A 14,510-nucleotide genomic window follows, 5' to 3' on the forward strand; every position below is an offset into this window, starting at 1 on the left:
GGCCTTGGTCTGAGCTGGTGACATCAGCGGAGGGAAGAATCCCAGGATCTGTGAGGAGTCAAGGTAAGGTAAGGACCTTGAAGGGGGACTGAGGGTACCTACCCCCCAACTCAGACAGAAGGGCCCTTACAGAATCTCTACCTTGTCCTCAATAGCCACCTCAGAGGATTTGGGCAGGAGGGCAGAGTTACGGTGCACCCTCACTTTCTGCATGGGGTGGGTGGACGTGTTTCTGGGAGGTGAGGCCTTGGTCTGAGAAGCTGATTTCAGGTCACCAGAGGAGACAGGCCCAGGCCCTGCCAGGAGCAAAGGGGAAATACTTTGAGGGGTGAAAGAGGGAAGGAACCCCCATCCCAGCATTGGTGGGGTTCAGCCCCTGCTGTCAGCCCTGGGAGACCACGGGCAGGGGCGTCTGGATGTGATATCTCTTCTCTTTCATCTTCACGGTTTCAGGGAGGTGAGGGCCTTGGTCTGAGTGCGAAGGCAGGTCAGCTGCAGGAGCCACATCTGGCCTGAAGAGGGAGAGTCCCAGCTCTACCAGGAGTCCAGGAAAGTACCCTAGGTGAGGAACAAAGGTATGCCCCACTCGAGAAAGAAGGGAATGTGCAGGGGCTGACCGTCCTCTGTTCCCAGCTCTGGGATGACCTAGGCAGGAGTGGCTGGGTAGGATATGCTCTGACTTTCTCCAAAGGTGAGGGAGGTATCTTGGAGAAGTGAGGTTCTGCTCTGCTAAGTGAGGGGGCCTGTCAGGACCTGTCAGGAGGAAAGGAGAACACCATGGGGGAGGATTGAGGACAGCCCCGCCACAGGACTGATGGTGCCCGGCCCTTGTTGTTAGCACTGGAAGGACCAGCAGGGGTGGCAACATATGGTGCCTCGTCACTTTTGCCCAGGGGTTCTCAGGGAGGTAAGGGCTTGTTCTGAAGGACCCGGACTCAGGACAGCAGCGAGGGTTTGCAAGCCCCACTAGGCATCAGTGGTGAGGGATGAGGGTAACTCTCAGATCAGAGAGAGGGAAAGCTGTGAGGAGAGCGAGTTGGTGGGAGGCACGTGTGCCCCGGTGGGCAGAGCAGAGGAAGCCCAGGCAGAGCTAGGAGTCACTGTGAGGTACATGGCCTGAGTGTCTACCAAAGACCCCACCCACAGTCCCAGACTCCACCCGCTCACAGTCAGCCCAGGAAGCCTTGGGCTACTCTGGCCAGCTGCACCCTCAGGGGCATTCTCATGGTCCTATGGGTTCCTAGGAGACAAACGGTCCCCGAAGACAGGAGCCGTGTGAGGCCTCGGAGCACCCCCTAACGAGGAAGCTGCCAAGGGCACGCTTCTCTGCCAAGGCCGCTGACCCTCTCCCTCTCTCCCCCTCTCCCCCAGGCTCGTGGGATCTCATCTCCCACTCTGCTGTGTACACTTCCGTCTGCTGCTCCCAACAAGAGTCAACATGTCTCACCCTTTAAAGTATCCACGCCTCACACTTGAGCCCAAAGTTGAGGCCCAGAATGATAAAGGGCTCCCTGTAGCTGAACAGGAGGAGGAGGAGAATTCCTCTTGTTCTTTCAGCTTCTCCTACCTCTCCAACTCTTCTTCCTATCCTTCCTCTCCTGTGATCCCAGGCACCCCAGAGGAGGAGGAGGAAGAGGCAGAAAAAAAGGGAGAGGTAAGGGAGGAAGAGGAGGATGAGGAGGAGAAAGAGATGCCGGAAGAGGAGCAGGAGGAGGATCTGGAAGAGGAGCAGGAAGAGAAACAGGAAGAAGAGCAGGAAGAGGAGCAAGAAGAGGAGCAAGAAGAGGAGCAGGAAGAGGAGCAGGAAGAGGAGCAGGAAGAGGAGCAGGAGCAGCCTGCTGCTGAGATATCCAGCCCTCCCCGGAGTCCTCAGAAATACCTGTCTCAGAGCCCATCAGCTGGGTGCTCCAGCACCCAAGAAAGTGAGGAAACGAGCTCTCTGCAGGCCTCTGCAGACCCCGAGTCTCTGGAAAGAGATCCTCTAGATGAGAAGGTGGCTAATTTAGTGCGTTTCATGATCCTCAAGTATCGCTTGAGAAAGCCGATTACAAGGGCAGAAATGCTAAAAGCTGTTGGCAGGAAAGACAAGAGTCAGTTCCCTGTGATCTTCAAGAAAGCTTGTAAGTGTTTGGAGGTGATCTCCGGCATTGACGTGAAGGAAGTGGTCCCTGCCATCCACACCTATGTCCTTGTCAACTCACTGGATCTCACCTATGATGAGATGCTTAGTGACCTCCAGGGCATGCCTAAAAATGGCCTCCTGATAATCATCCTGGGCATGATCTTCTTAGAGGGCAATTGTGCCTCTGAGGAAGACATCTGGGATTTTCTGAATACGCTAGGAGTGTATGCGGGGAGGGAGCACTTCATTTACGGGGGAGCCTAGAAAGCTCATCACCGTAACTTGGGTGCAGGAGAATTACCTGGAGTACCAGCAGGTGCCCGATAGTGACCCCCCACGCTACACATTCATGTGGGGTCCAAGGGCACATGCTGAAACTAGCAAGTTGCAAGTTCTGGAATTTTTGGCCAAGATCAAAGGGACTGACCCCATTTCCTTCTCATACTGGTATGAGGAGGCTTTAAAAGATGACAGAGAGAAAGCCCGGGCCAGAGTTGCCCCCGTGGGTCGTGCTGCTGCCAACTTCATGGCACAGCAGTAACTTGCAGCCTCTCCTTCCCCAGCTGAAGAACGACCCTCAATCTTCACTCTGTGTCTGAAAAGGGCACTTGGGGTTCCAAGTAGAGGAGGGTCCGAGTCAGAGGCAGGCTGGGGAGAACACGGTGCACAACAACTTTACCTTCCTGTGTTTTGTATGGGTGACTTGGAGGCTTCCCTTTTCTTCCCCCTCCTTTAGGTACTTTTCAAATGCTGCTCCTTTTAATGGAAACTGTATTAGCTTTGGAATCTAAGTTGATGAAATAAATTTGTCTCACATGCATTGCTGTTTATCAGGTGTAAGAATGAGTTTTGATATTTGGAAAGAATATTTGGGGGACCTTCCATCTTATTTTGTGATCTGGAGGGAAATAACATGATGCTGGTATAGGAATGTCTTTGGAAATGTGAAAGAACCCCTCAGAAAAAATAGAGAAAAATGTGTAACGGTTGATTAATTTTTGGATTTCTTAATCATATTAGTTTAGTCTGTGAAATTAAAAGATATATACCTGGATTTGCTTGGCTTATTCAAAGAAGTAGAAGTACTCTTAGCAAATGTTAATAAATGAATTTTATAAATGCTCACTGACTCATTTATTCGCCAGACATTAATGGTATGCCTTCTCTTTGGAAAGCACTGTGTTGATAGTGAAGGTACTAGGACAAGCAAGACACACTGCTACCCAAAGAATGGTAGGTAGAGCCTAGGAACAGCACTCGCATCGGGAAGATGGGGAGATGTCCCCCGATACCTAAAGAACAAGCGAAAACAAGGAGTGAGGAGGTGGGGCTCCAGATGCGAGCAGTCAAGTGAAAATGCAGTGAGCCGAGGAAGTGTGGGGCTTTGGGAAACTGCAATTCCTTTGGAGGGAGTTAGTCATAAGCTAAGGTGTGGGTGGTGGCAGGGGCCAAACTCTCAGATGGTATGTTTCCGAAGTAAGAGAAAAGCCTGGAATGGAAAAATGCTCGGTAGTTACTTCTGGATCGTGGACAAACCAGACAGAAATCGCTGCCAGGGGTGGGTATGGAAGGTGTCCTGGACTCTCGTCCCAGTGCAGTTAACGCAGTGCATGAACCAGGTGTTCTGGGCACATCGGCTGCAAGGACTTCTTGAGGACATGGTGGTAGACCCCTGAGGTGGTACTCAGAAGCCACTAACTGCTAGGCTGGCACTCTTCCCTGGCCTGAAGAGAGCCAGAGCCCACTCCCTTAAAGTGACAGTAAAGGTAGGTTGTCTTAACTGTAATTAAGCCAACTCAAAGCAATGTCTAGATTTTGGTGGCAGTGAACGGAATGAAACAGCATTTTGGATGGATGAGTAGCTGGGAGGGAAGGAAGGAGTTGGCCTCTGCCTTAAATTCTGGGAACTCTGAGTTATATCAGCCAGGGAAGACTAACCCATACCCAAATTAAGATATCCTCTAAGAGGAAAAAACTAGCAACTTTTATTTGTGAAGCCTCATCTTTGCCTGATTTGACATTCTGCCTCCCGTTGCGCTGTGCGTTATCTGAGAGTGTCCTGGATGAAAACAAAATCGCATAGGAGAAGGCAGTAGGGTCCGGGGACAAATAATAGTAGAAGTTCCTGCCCGTCATTGAAGATTCACACAATGTCAGATCAATGTCAGGGGTTGTGCCAGATGCTTTCCTTACTTTACATACATTCCAGCAGTCTTTCCTACAGGGCAGGGCCTATCAAACCCATTTAACAGGCGAAGAATCTCGGGCTCACAGCGCTCTGTAATTCCCCAAAGGTTTTACTGCTATCAAGTGACAGGGCTGAGGCAGGGACCCTGGTCTGGATTCACCTAGGGTCTGCAGTTGTTCCCACTCCTAGCCTGAGGCAGGTTTTCTGTCTCTTACTCCCAGTCTCTTCTCAGCACTCCATGAAGTCCCTCAGGGGGAGAAAAAGAAGGACCACGTGACAAGGTACTAGAAGTGGACCTAAAGAAGGAAGGGGAAATGAGAATGAAACATAATTTGGGAATTGTCTGAGCTTAAGTTTGGCTCCTCCAGCTCTGAGCCCTGGCGTAGCTGGCTCTGCCCAGGTGCTGGCTATTGTGCCCAGTGCCAGCAGCTTCGCGAGCTGCAGCAGCACTGTCTCCCCGATCTTCCCCAGCTTGGCCTTGCTTTGTACTGATCGCAGCCTATCAGTAACCAATGCTGTGGCTGGCCTAGCCCTTGTGGTTCTCATTATGACAGCAAGACGTCCTTCAGCAATAACCATCAGGAGACTTTGAGGAGACACAAGTTTGTTACTTATAAGACCTGGACGTTTCACAGCACACCGGGGGCGACACAGAGAGGCAGGGTGGGGGCGAAAGGGCACAGAGGGGAGAGGGCAGGGCGAGGAGAGCACCTGGGGTTCTGCTTTTTGTTGGGGTTGAGTGTGGGTGCCTAGGGTTTCATGGGTTCACTCTTTACTACAGCAGGGATCTGAAGCACAGGAATGAGAGGGGGCAAACCAAGTAGCTGAAATGCTCAGTTATGGAAATCAACCAAGATTTCTTAAACAAAGGAACCTCAGTTGCGGGGTGGTATGTCAGTAGGTGGTGGCAACCTGGCTCTTTATGTAGTTCAGGGCCTGTCAATATGTTACTTAGAGATAGTTGAGATAGTCACGTTGGAAGTGTTTGCTTTTTTGCAATGGATGCCTGGATGAGAAAACCTTAATTCAGGTACTTGTAGCGTAAAAAATGTGTATAAATTATTTATTCGGATATATATTACAGCCCGCTTGTCCATCTCTGGAACATGACCTACTGACCAGCTCTTATACACTATGTCTTTCTTTTGAAGACTGTGTCTAGCTTGTAGTGGACCACTCAGAACCACTTGCCTTCCCCCTATTATAGAACATTCCTACTCACTGCAAAATCTCCCAGACTGTTATATCAGTCATTCTGGAGCCCTGATAGAAACAGCCCTTTCAACCTAAAAGTTTGACTTGGACAGTGTTGTTTAGACTGATCTGTGGTCACTTGAATGCTGATCCCCAAAAAGATATGTCCAAGTCCTAATTTCCAGTATTTGTATATGTGTTCTTACTTGGAAATAGTCTTTGGAGATGTAATTACATTAGGTATCTTGAAATGAGATTATCTTGGATTTAAGGTGGGCCCTGAATACAATGAATGATATGCACACAGAAAGGAGAGAGAGAATTAACACACAGAGACACTGGAAAGGGATGAGAATAATGAAGGCAGAGTTTGGAGTGATTCATTTACAAATCAAGGGATTCCAAGGATTGTTGGCAATCACCAGAAGCTAGGAGAGAGTCATGGGATGGAGTTCTGCCTCAGAGCCTCCAGCAGGAACCAACCTGCTGACACCTTTATTTTTTAGACTGTTAGCTTCCAGAATTATGAGAGAATGTATTTCTATTCTTTTAAGCCAGCCAGGTTTTGGTAATTTGTTATGGTATTCCCAGGAAGCTACTATATGGTCATTCCTCAGGTATATTTAATGTTTCTAAGTGTTTTTCAAATGGGCTTGTGAGTAGAGTCTGATGTGAGATATAATTTACTGGTTATTGGGGTATAACTCTGAAGTTAGATTATTTCTGAAACTACCCTGACATTTGCAGTAGGACTTTAACAGCATGTCTGTTTGAAATTTACCACTGAATGACTTTACTCAGGTAGTTTAAAAAAAAAGCGTCCCTCATAAAGGGTAGATAAGGATAGACCATGGAAATCTCTGTGTGATCAAACATCTACAGAGGCTGAATTCTTAAAATCCTTGGAGTCCTTCTAGAAGGTGAAATACAGTTTCTTAGCCGACATACTTGCTCTGATTTAAAAAGAAAAATCAATCATTATTACAGACTGCCTGTTTGTGTCCCTTTGAAAATTCCTGTGTTGAAACTGTAACTCCCAATTGGGTAGTATCAGAAAGTAGGGCCTTTGGGAAGTAATTAGGTTTTGATGAGGTTATGAAGGTGAAGACCCATGATGGAATTAGTGCCCTTGGTTATGTGATGATAAAATGAGAAGGTGGCCATCTGCAAACCAGGAGAAGGGCCTCACCAGTCACCGAATCTGCCTGCTCCCGGATCTTGGACTTTGCCATCCCCAGAGCTGTGAGAAATAAATTTCTGTTGTTTAAACCACAAGATATATCTTGTTATAGCAGTCTCAGCTGACTAAAATAACTATCCTTCCATTGCCCTTTGTCTGTATACCTGCCCCACAGGAGAAAGCACCTGTCGAGGTCTTCAGAAATGTTCAGTCGTGTAGAAGGTAGCAGATGATCAAAAATTAATATTTTGAACATACATCTTTAGAAAGAAAGAGAAAATCCTCAGTCTTTTGAGATTATAAAGGTTGTTGCAAAGAGCAGTGCAGAAAAGTGCTATTGAGTGAAGAAGGGTATGTTCTCCCTGCTAAAATTTACAGTATCCTTTGAAAACTAGATGTGGTCTTGTATTTGAAAGCATGTGTCACATTATAGGCTCTTGAAAAAGTTGGTGAATTTCAAGTAAAAATTGATTTTTTTCAAAAACTTCTTTAAGCACCCTGGCTGGTGTGACTTAGTGGACTGAGTACTGGCATATGAACCAAAGGGTTGCCAGTTCGATTCCCAGTCAGGGCACATTCCTGAGTTGCAGACCAGGTCCCCAGTAGGGGGTATGCAAGAGGCAACCACACATTGATGTTTCTCTCCCTCTCTTTCTCACTCTCTTCCCCTCTATGTAAAAATAAATAAATAAAATCTTTAAAAAAACAAAAAAAGAACTCCTTTAAGAAATGAAGAGGACTGTTCTCATAGCAAATTATAATAGCTGCTTTTTATTGAGCACCTAATATATGACAGCTTATGGGAGAGAATACAAGTGCTCATTCACATCTTGTCTTTCCCTCCCTCCCAGAACATTCATTTGTAGTTAGGTGGGAGCCAGTAGGCCATTTCCATGCTTCCTTTGCCATTCAGTAGCAAACATGGAGCTGTCGTGTTGAGATAGTGGAGATACAAGGTAGAAGCAGCCGGGATTTCTGAGTTGTTTGAGAACAAAAACTCTCTGCCAACAAAAATTAGAATTACACGTGAACAACAAAAACAAAAAATGTGTTGTACAGAGTCACTCATATTTCAGGATTTGTCTGTTGCATCAGCTAGCAGTTACTTTAACTGATTAATATATACCTTTTTCTGGTTTTGAGCTTATTTAAATATTTTACTTACACAGGTAAGTAGTTCATATATTCTTGTTAAAAATTCCAAAGATACAAATCAAACACAATGCTCTCCTTTATCAAGTTCCTCAAAAATTCCACCTCCATCTCAGAGGTAATTTCAATTAATAATCTGGTCTGTATTATTTTAAGCTTATTCTGGGACTTTTCATAGATATGTGTATTAAAATATATAGTTTTTCTTTTAACATACTTGGTAATTATGTATATATTAACTTCTCACTGGGGAGAGACCCGAGTCAGGAGGCCCCCTTCCCCTGAGCTTGTTTCTCAGTTCTTGTCTCACTCACAAAAGAAGGAAGGATTCAAGTGAGAGGTAACACGTATAGTGGAAATGAGATAGCAAGTTTATTTATGAAACACACATGGACAAGAAACTCCAAGCAAGTACCCAGCTAGTCTAAATGCCCCACATATAGAGGAAATAAAGTTGTTAGTAAGTTTGTTCTATACACTTGAGCTAAGACCACAAGTGGGCACTCACCTAATATGAGTGTGCTGACTATTGGGGTTCAAGGGTTATATACCTTAGTTAGCATTTAGGTTCTCCCTCATTCTTCCACTTCCAAACCTTGGGAGTAATGCACAGCTACAAAGGCTTGCTTTCTTAGTGAAATTGCTACAGAGGCTCCCTTTCCCAGTGCAGAGCCTCAAGGACTCTCCTCCCCCTGTGCTATTCTTGCTTGTGACATTTGGCAATCTTATTGGACCAGGTTCAGGGCAGCTGTGTTAGTGTAATTGCTGAGACAAGACTTCTTTTTGTCTCCAGCCTCCTGTTTTAAGTTCTTTGTTAGAATGCAATGGCAGGGGCCTTGTTTTATTTCCCCTCTGGCCACTCATTTGTAGCTGCTACCTACAGTAATGGGTAATGATGTATATATTAACTTTTCACTTACGTTGTGATGTAAAAAGTGAAAGTAAGATCTTTTCATGACAGTACTTACTCCCAAAAATTCTAAAGTACGTATGTGCCATGATGAATTAGACAGTTCTGTTGACAGACACATAAGTTGTTTCCTATTGGCTGCTATTATTAATAGAACTTAAATCAACATCTTTGGACATGAATTCTTAGGGTAATGTATGTTTTCTAATAATAAAGACAAAATAGAAGTTGGGTTAATGTACAAAGGATATATATATATATTTAAATGTTTATAAATATTGCCAAAATTTTATTCCAATGTATTTTCTTAGAAAGTAATGTAATGTAAATATCCTACACTTCTGCAAACATTATTTTACGAATATTTTAAATTCGGGTAAAAATTTTGAGTGTAAAAATGTTACATCAATGCTATTTTATGTCTACCATTTTCTCAATAGGTTAAACAGAAAATTAACTTAATACTTTACTCATATAAAACTGCATTTATTCAGTGATGTCCTGAGTAAAGGGATTCTTCTGGACATGATTTAAAATTCTGAAATTTCAGCAGGGAATTTCCCCTTTAATTTGAGAAGTAAAGATTCTGTCAGAATAACTAAGAGCCAGGGAATATGACCAGACAGTGTACCATAAGAGTATAAGGGGCGCAGAGAGCCACCTGGGGAGAGCATTTGAGAGAGCACATGAGAGACCATGTGCAAAAGCAATTCCAGGGAGCCCTAGGTAAGGGAGCTGTCAGTGCTGAGTCTAGAGTTCAGTGTAGGGAGAAGGGCCCAGGAGAGATAGCAGAGAATATATATGGGTGGTGCTAAACAAATTAAATAAATAGGCTTGTGAAATACTGAAATCCTCATTAGTGGCTGGATGTCACAATACAGTCAGAATAAATAGGTTAATGGGACATATGGACAAGCAGCAAGACAGAAAACACCCCCTGCTTTAGAACCACCAATATATCATGTCAGGAAGAATATAACAGCTCTCATGCAACATTTCCTTGAGCAACATTCCTGAGTAATTTAGTAGTCCAGAACACCCTTGCCGATGTCCCAAGGCTGCAAGCTATCTGGGACTAATCACCATAATGACTCTGCAGATACAGGTCTGGGTATGCACATGCCTTCAAGGTGATCCAGATGGTATCCATAACTTAGGCAGCCTCCCCCAGATTCTGAGCTGCTCACACATTAAAACAACAACAACAACAAGAACAACAACAACAACAAAAACACCGAGCTGACTTCAGGCTATGAATACTGGTTTATGTTACACCAGATAATATCACACACTTCCAGGCCCTGGACTATATAAAACTAGGTTGACTTCCATAACTGAGCATTTCAGCTACTTGGTTTGCCCCCTCTCATTCCTGTGCTTCAGATCCCTGCTGTAGTAAAGAGTGAACCCATGAAACCCTAGGCACCCACACTCAACCCCAACAAAAAGCAGAACCCCAGGTGCTCTCCTCGCCCTGCCCTCTCCCCTCTGTGCCCTTTCGCCCCCACCCTGCCTCTCTGTGTCGCCCCCGGTGTGCTGTGAAACGTCCAGGTCTTATAAGTAACAAACTTGTGTCTCCTCAAAGTCTCCTGATGGTTATTGCTGAAGGACGTCTTGCTGTCATAATGAGAACCACAAGGGCTAGGCCAGCCACAGCATTGGTTACTGATAGGCTGCGATCAGTACAAAGCAAGGCCAAGCTGGGGAAGATCGGGGAGACAGTGCTGCTGCAGCTCGCGAAGCTGCTGGCACTGGGCACAATAGCCAGCACCTGGGCAGAGCCAGCTACGCCAGGGCTCAGAGCTGGAGGAGCCAAACTTAAGCTCAGACAATTCCCAAATTATGTTTCATTCTCATTTCCCCTTCCTTCTTTAGGTCCACTTCTAGTACCTTGTCACGTGGTCCTTCTTTTTCTCCCCTGAGGGACTTCATGGAGTGCTGAGAAGAGACTGGGAGTAAGAGACAGAAAACCTGCCTCAGGCTAGGAGTGGGAACAACTGCAGACCCTAGGTGAATCCAGACCAGGGTCCCTGCCTCAGCCCTGTCACTTGATAGCAGTAAAACCTTTGGGGAATTACAGAGCGCTGTGAGCCCGAGATTCTTCGCCTGTTAAATGGGTTTGATAGGCCCTGCCCTGTAGGAAAGACTGCTGGAATGTATGTAAAGTAAGGAAAGCATCTGGCACAACCCCTGACATTGATCTGACATTGTGTGAATCTTCAATGACGGGCAGGAACTTCTACTATTATTTGTCCCCGGACCCTACTGCCTTCTCCTATGCGATTTTGTTTTCATCCAGGACACTCTCAGATAACGCACAGCGCAACGGGAGGCAGAATGTCAAATCAGGCAAAGATGAGGCTTCACAAATAAAAGTTGCTAGTTTTTTCCTCTTAGAGGATATCTTAATTTGGGTATGGGTTAGTCTTCCCTGGCTGATATAACTCAGAGTTCCCAGAATTTAAGGCAGAGGCCAACTCCTTCCTTCCCTCCCAGCTACTCATCCATCCAAAATGCTGTTTCATTCCGTTCACTGCCACCAAAATCTAGACATTGCTTTGAGTTGGCTTAATTACAGTTAAGACAACCTACCTTTACTGTCACTTTAAGGGAGTGGGCTCTGGCTCTCTTCAGGCCAGGGAAGAGTGCCAGCCTAGCAGTTAGTGGCTTCTGAGTACCACCTCAGGGGTCTACCACCATGTCCTCAAGAAGTCCTTGCAGCCGATGTGCCCAGAACACCTGGTTCATGCACTGCGTTAACTGCACTGGGACGAGAGTCCAGGACACCTTCCATACCCACCCCTGGCAGCGATTTCTGTCTGGTTTGTCCACGATCCAGAAGTAACTACCGAGCATTTTTCCATTCCAGGCTTTTCTCTTACTTCGGAAACATACCATCTGAGAGTTTGGCCCCTGCCACCACCCACACCTTAGCTTATGACTAACTCCCTCCAAAGGAATTGCAGTTTCCCAAAGCCCCACACTTCCTCGGCTCACTGCATTTTCACTTGACTGCTCGCATCTGGAGCCCCACCTCCTCACTCCTTGTTTTCGCTTGTTCTTTAGGTATCGGGGGACATCTCCCCATCTTCCCGATGCGAGTGCTGTTCCTAGGCTCTACCTACCATTCTTTGGGTAGCAGTGTGTCTTGCTTGTCCTAGTACCTTCACTATCAACACAGTGCTTTCCAAAGAGAAGGCATACCATTAATGTCTGGCGAATAAATGAGTCAGTGAGCATTTATAAAATTCATTTATTAACATTTGCTAAGAGTACTTCTACTTCTTTGAATAAGCCAAGCAAATCCAGGTATATATCTTTTAATTTCACAGACTAAACTAATATGATTAAGAAATCCAAAAATTAATCAACCGTTACACATTTTTCTCTATTTTTTCTGAGGGGTTCTTTCACATTTCCAAAGACATTCCTATACCAGCATCATGTTATTTCCCTCCAGATCACAAAATAAGATGGAAGGTCCCCCAAATATTCTTTCCAAATATCAAAACTCATTCTTACACCTGATAAACAGCAATGCATGTGAGACAAATTTATTTCATCAACTTAGATTCCAAAGCTAATACAGTTTCCATTAAAAGGAGCAGCATTTGAAAAGTACCTAAAGGAGGGGGAAGAAAAGGGAAGCCTCCAAGTCACCCATACAAAACACAGGAAGGCAAAGTTGTTGTGCACCGTGTTCTCCCCAGCCTGCCTCTGACTCGGACCCTCCTCTACTTGGAACCCCAAGTGCCCTTTTCAGACACAGAGTGAAGATTGAGGGTCGTTCTTCAGCTGGGGAAGGAGAGGCTGCAGGTTACTGCTGTGCCATGAAGTTGGCAGCAGCACGACCCACGGGGGCAACTCTGGCCCGGGCTTTCTCTCTGTCATCTTTTAAAGCCTCCTCATACCAGTATGAGAAGGAAATGGGGTCAGTCCCTTTGATCTTGGCCAAAAATTCCAGAACTTGCAACTTGCTAGTTTCAGCATGTGCCCTTGGACCCCACATGAATGTGTAGCGTGGGGGGTCACTATCGGGCACCTGCTGGTACTCCAGGTAATTCTCCTGCACCCAAGTTACGGTGATGAGCTTTCTAGGCTCCCCGTAAATGAAGTGCTCCCTCCCCGCATACACTCCTAGCGTATTCAGAAAATCCCAGATGTCTTCCTCAGAGGCACAATTGCCCTCTAAGAAGATCATGCCCAGGATGATTATCAGGAGGCCATTTTTAGGCATGCCCTGGAGGTCACTAAGCATCTCATCATAGGTGAGATCCAGTGAGTTGACAAGGACATAGGTGTGGATGGCAGGGACCACTTCCTTCACGTCAATGCCGGAGATCACCTCCAAACACTTACAAGCTTTCTTGAAGATCACAGGGAACTGACTCTTGTCTTTCCTGCCAACAGCTTTTAGCATTTCTGCCCTTGTAATCGGCTTCCTCAAGCGATACTTGAGGATCATGAAACGCACTAAATTAGCCACCTTCTCATCTAGAGGATCTCTTTCCAGAGACTCGGGGTCTGCAGAGGCCTGCAGAGAGCTCGTTTCCTCACTTTCTTGGGTGCTGGAGCACCCAGCTGATGGGCTCTGAGACAGGTATTTCTGAGGACTCCGGGGAGGGCTGGATATCTCAGCAGCAGGCTGCTCCTGCTCCTCTTCCTGCTCCTCTTCCTGCTCCTCTTCCTGCTCCTCTTCTTGCTCCTCTTCTTGCTCCTCTTCTTGCTCCTCTTCCTGCTCCTCTTCTTCCTCCTCTTCCAGGTCCTCCTCCTGCTCCTCTTCCTGCATTTCTTCCTGCTCCTCTTCCTCCTCCTCATCCTCCTTTACCTCATTCACCTCTCCTTCTTTTTCTGCCTCCTCTTCCTCCTCCTCTTCTGGGGTGCCTGGGATCCCAGGAGAGGCAGGAGTGGAGGAGGAGCTTGAGAGGTAGGAGAAGCTGAAAGAACAAGAGGAATTCTCCTCCTCCTCCTGTTCAGCTACAGGGAGCCCTTTATCATTCTGGGCCTCAACTTTGGGCTCAAGTGTGAGGCGTGGATACTTTAAAGGGTGAGACATGTTGACTCTTGTTGGGAGCAGCAGACGGAAGTGTACACAGCAGAGTGGGAGATGAGATCCCACGAGCCTGGGGGAGAGGGGGGAGAGAGGGAGAGGGTCAGCGGCCTTGGCAGAGAAGCGTGCCCTTGGCAGCTTCCTCGTTAGGGGGTGCTCCGAGGCCTCACACGGCTCCTGTCTTCGGGGGACCGTTTGTCTCCTAGGAACCCATAGGACCATGAGAATGCCCCTGAGGGTGCAGCTGGCCAGAGTAGCCCAAGGCTTCCTGGGCTGACTGTGAGCGGGTGGAGTCTGGGACTGTGGGTGGGGTCTTTGGTAGACACTCAGGCCATGTACCTCACAGTGACTCCTAGCTCTGCCTGGGCTTCCTCTGCTCTGCCCACCGGGGCACACGTGCCTCCCACCAACTCGCTCTCCTCACAGCTTTCCCTCTCTCTGATCTGAGAGTTACCCTCATCCCTCACCACTGATGCCTAGTGGGGCTTGCAAACCCTCGCTGCTGTCCTGAGTCCGGGTCCTTCAGAACAAGCCCTTACCTCCCTGAGAACCCCTGGGCAAAAGTGACGAGGCACCATATGTTGCCACCCCTGCTGGTCCTTCCAGTGCTAACAACAAGGGCCGGGCACCATCAGTCCTGTGGCGGGGCTGTCCTCAATCCTCCCCCATGGTGTTCTCCTTTCCTCCTGACAGGTCCTGACAGGCCCCCTCACT

At 46.9% G+C, this 14,510-nt stretch overlaps 2 protein-coding genes across 2 annotated transcripts; one reads left to right on the forward strand and one right to left on the reverse strand.

Moving 5' to 3' along the window:
* Nucleotides 1–1,365: 1,365 nt before the first annotated feature.
* LOC129075449 (melanoma-associated antigen 10-like) lies at nucleotides 1,366–2,663 on the forward strand. The gene is given in 3 exon segments (XM_054579533.1): nucleotides 1,366–1,636; nucleotides 1,766–2,374; nucleotides 2,376–2,663. Coding segments are annotated over 3 exon segments (1,095 nt in total). The 5' UTR covers nucleotides 1,366–1,438.
* A 9,900-nt stretch (nucleotides 2,664–12,563) lies between these two features.
* On the reverse strand, nucleotides 12,564–13,875 carry LOC129075450 (melanoma-associated antigen 10-like). Its single transcript, XM_054579535.1, has 2 exons — nucleotides 13,584–13,875; nucleotides 12,564–13,439 (listed from the first exon to the last, which is right to left on the reverse strand). Exons 1-2 carry the CDS (start codon nucleotides 13,800–13,802, stop codon nucleotides 12,564–12,566), a joined length of 1,095 nt encoding a protein of 364 aa, XP_054435510.1. The 5' UTR covers nucleotides 13,803–13,875.
* Between the last annotated feature and the right edge of the window lie 635 nt (nucleotides 13,876–14,510).

The sequence above is a fragment of the Pteronotus mesoamericanus genome, unplaced genomic scaffold (assembly GCF_021234165.1).
Source record: "Pteronotus mesoamericanus isolate MK-2021 breed Mesoamerican mustached bat unplaced genomic scaffold, CSHL_Meso_final contig_55, whole genome shotgun sequence".
NCBI lineage: Eukaryota > Metazoa > Chordata > Mammalia > Chiroptera > Mormoopidae > Pteronotus > Pteronotus mesoamericanus.

Excerpts from the sequence above, each read along its gene's own strand:
- LOC129075450 (XM_054579535.1), bottom strand. The coding sequence starts at position 13,802 with ATGTCTCACCCTTTAAAGTATCCACGCCTCACACTTGAGCCCAAAGTT. Across the intron at positions 13,440-13,583 it reads AGGCAGAAAAAGAAGGAGAG|GAGCAGGAAGAGGAGCAGGA; the intron begins GTGAATGAGGTA and ends GAGCAAGAAGAG.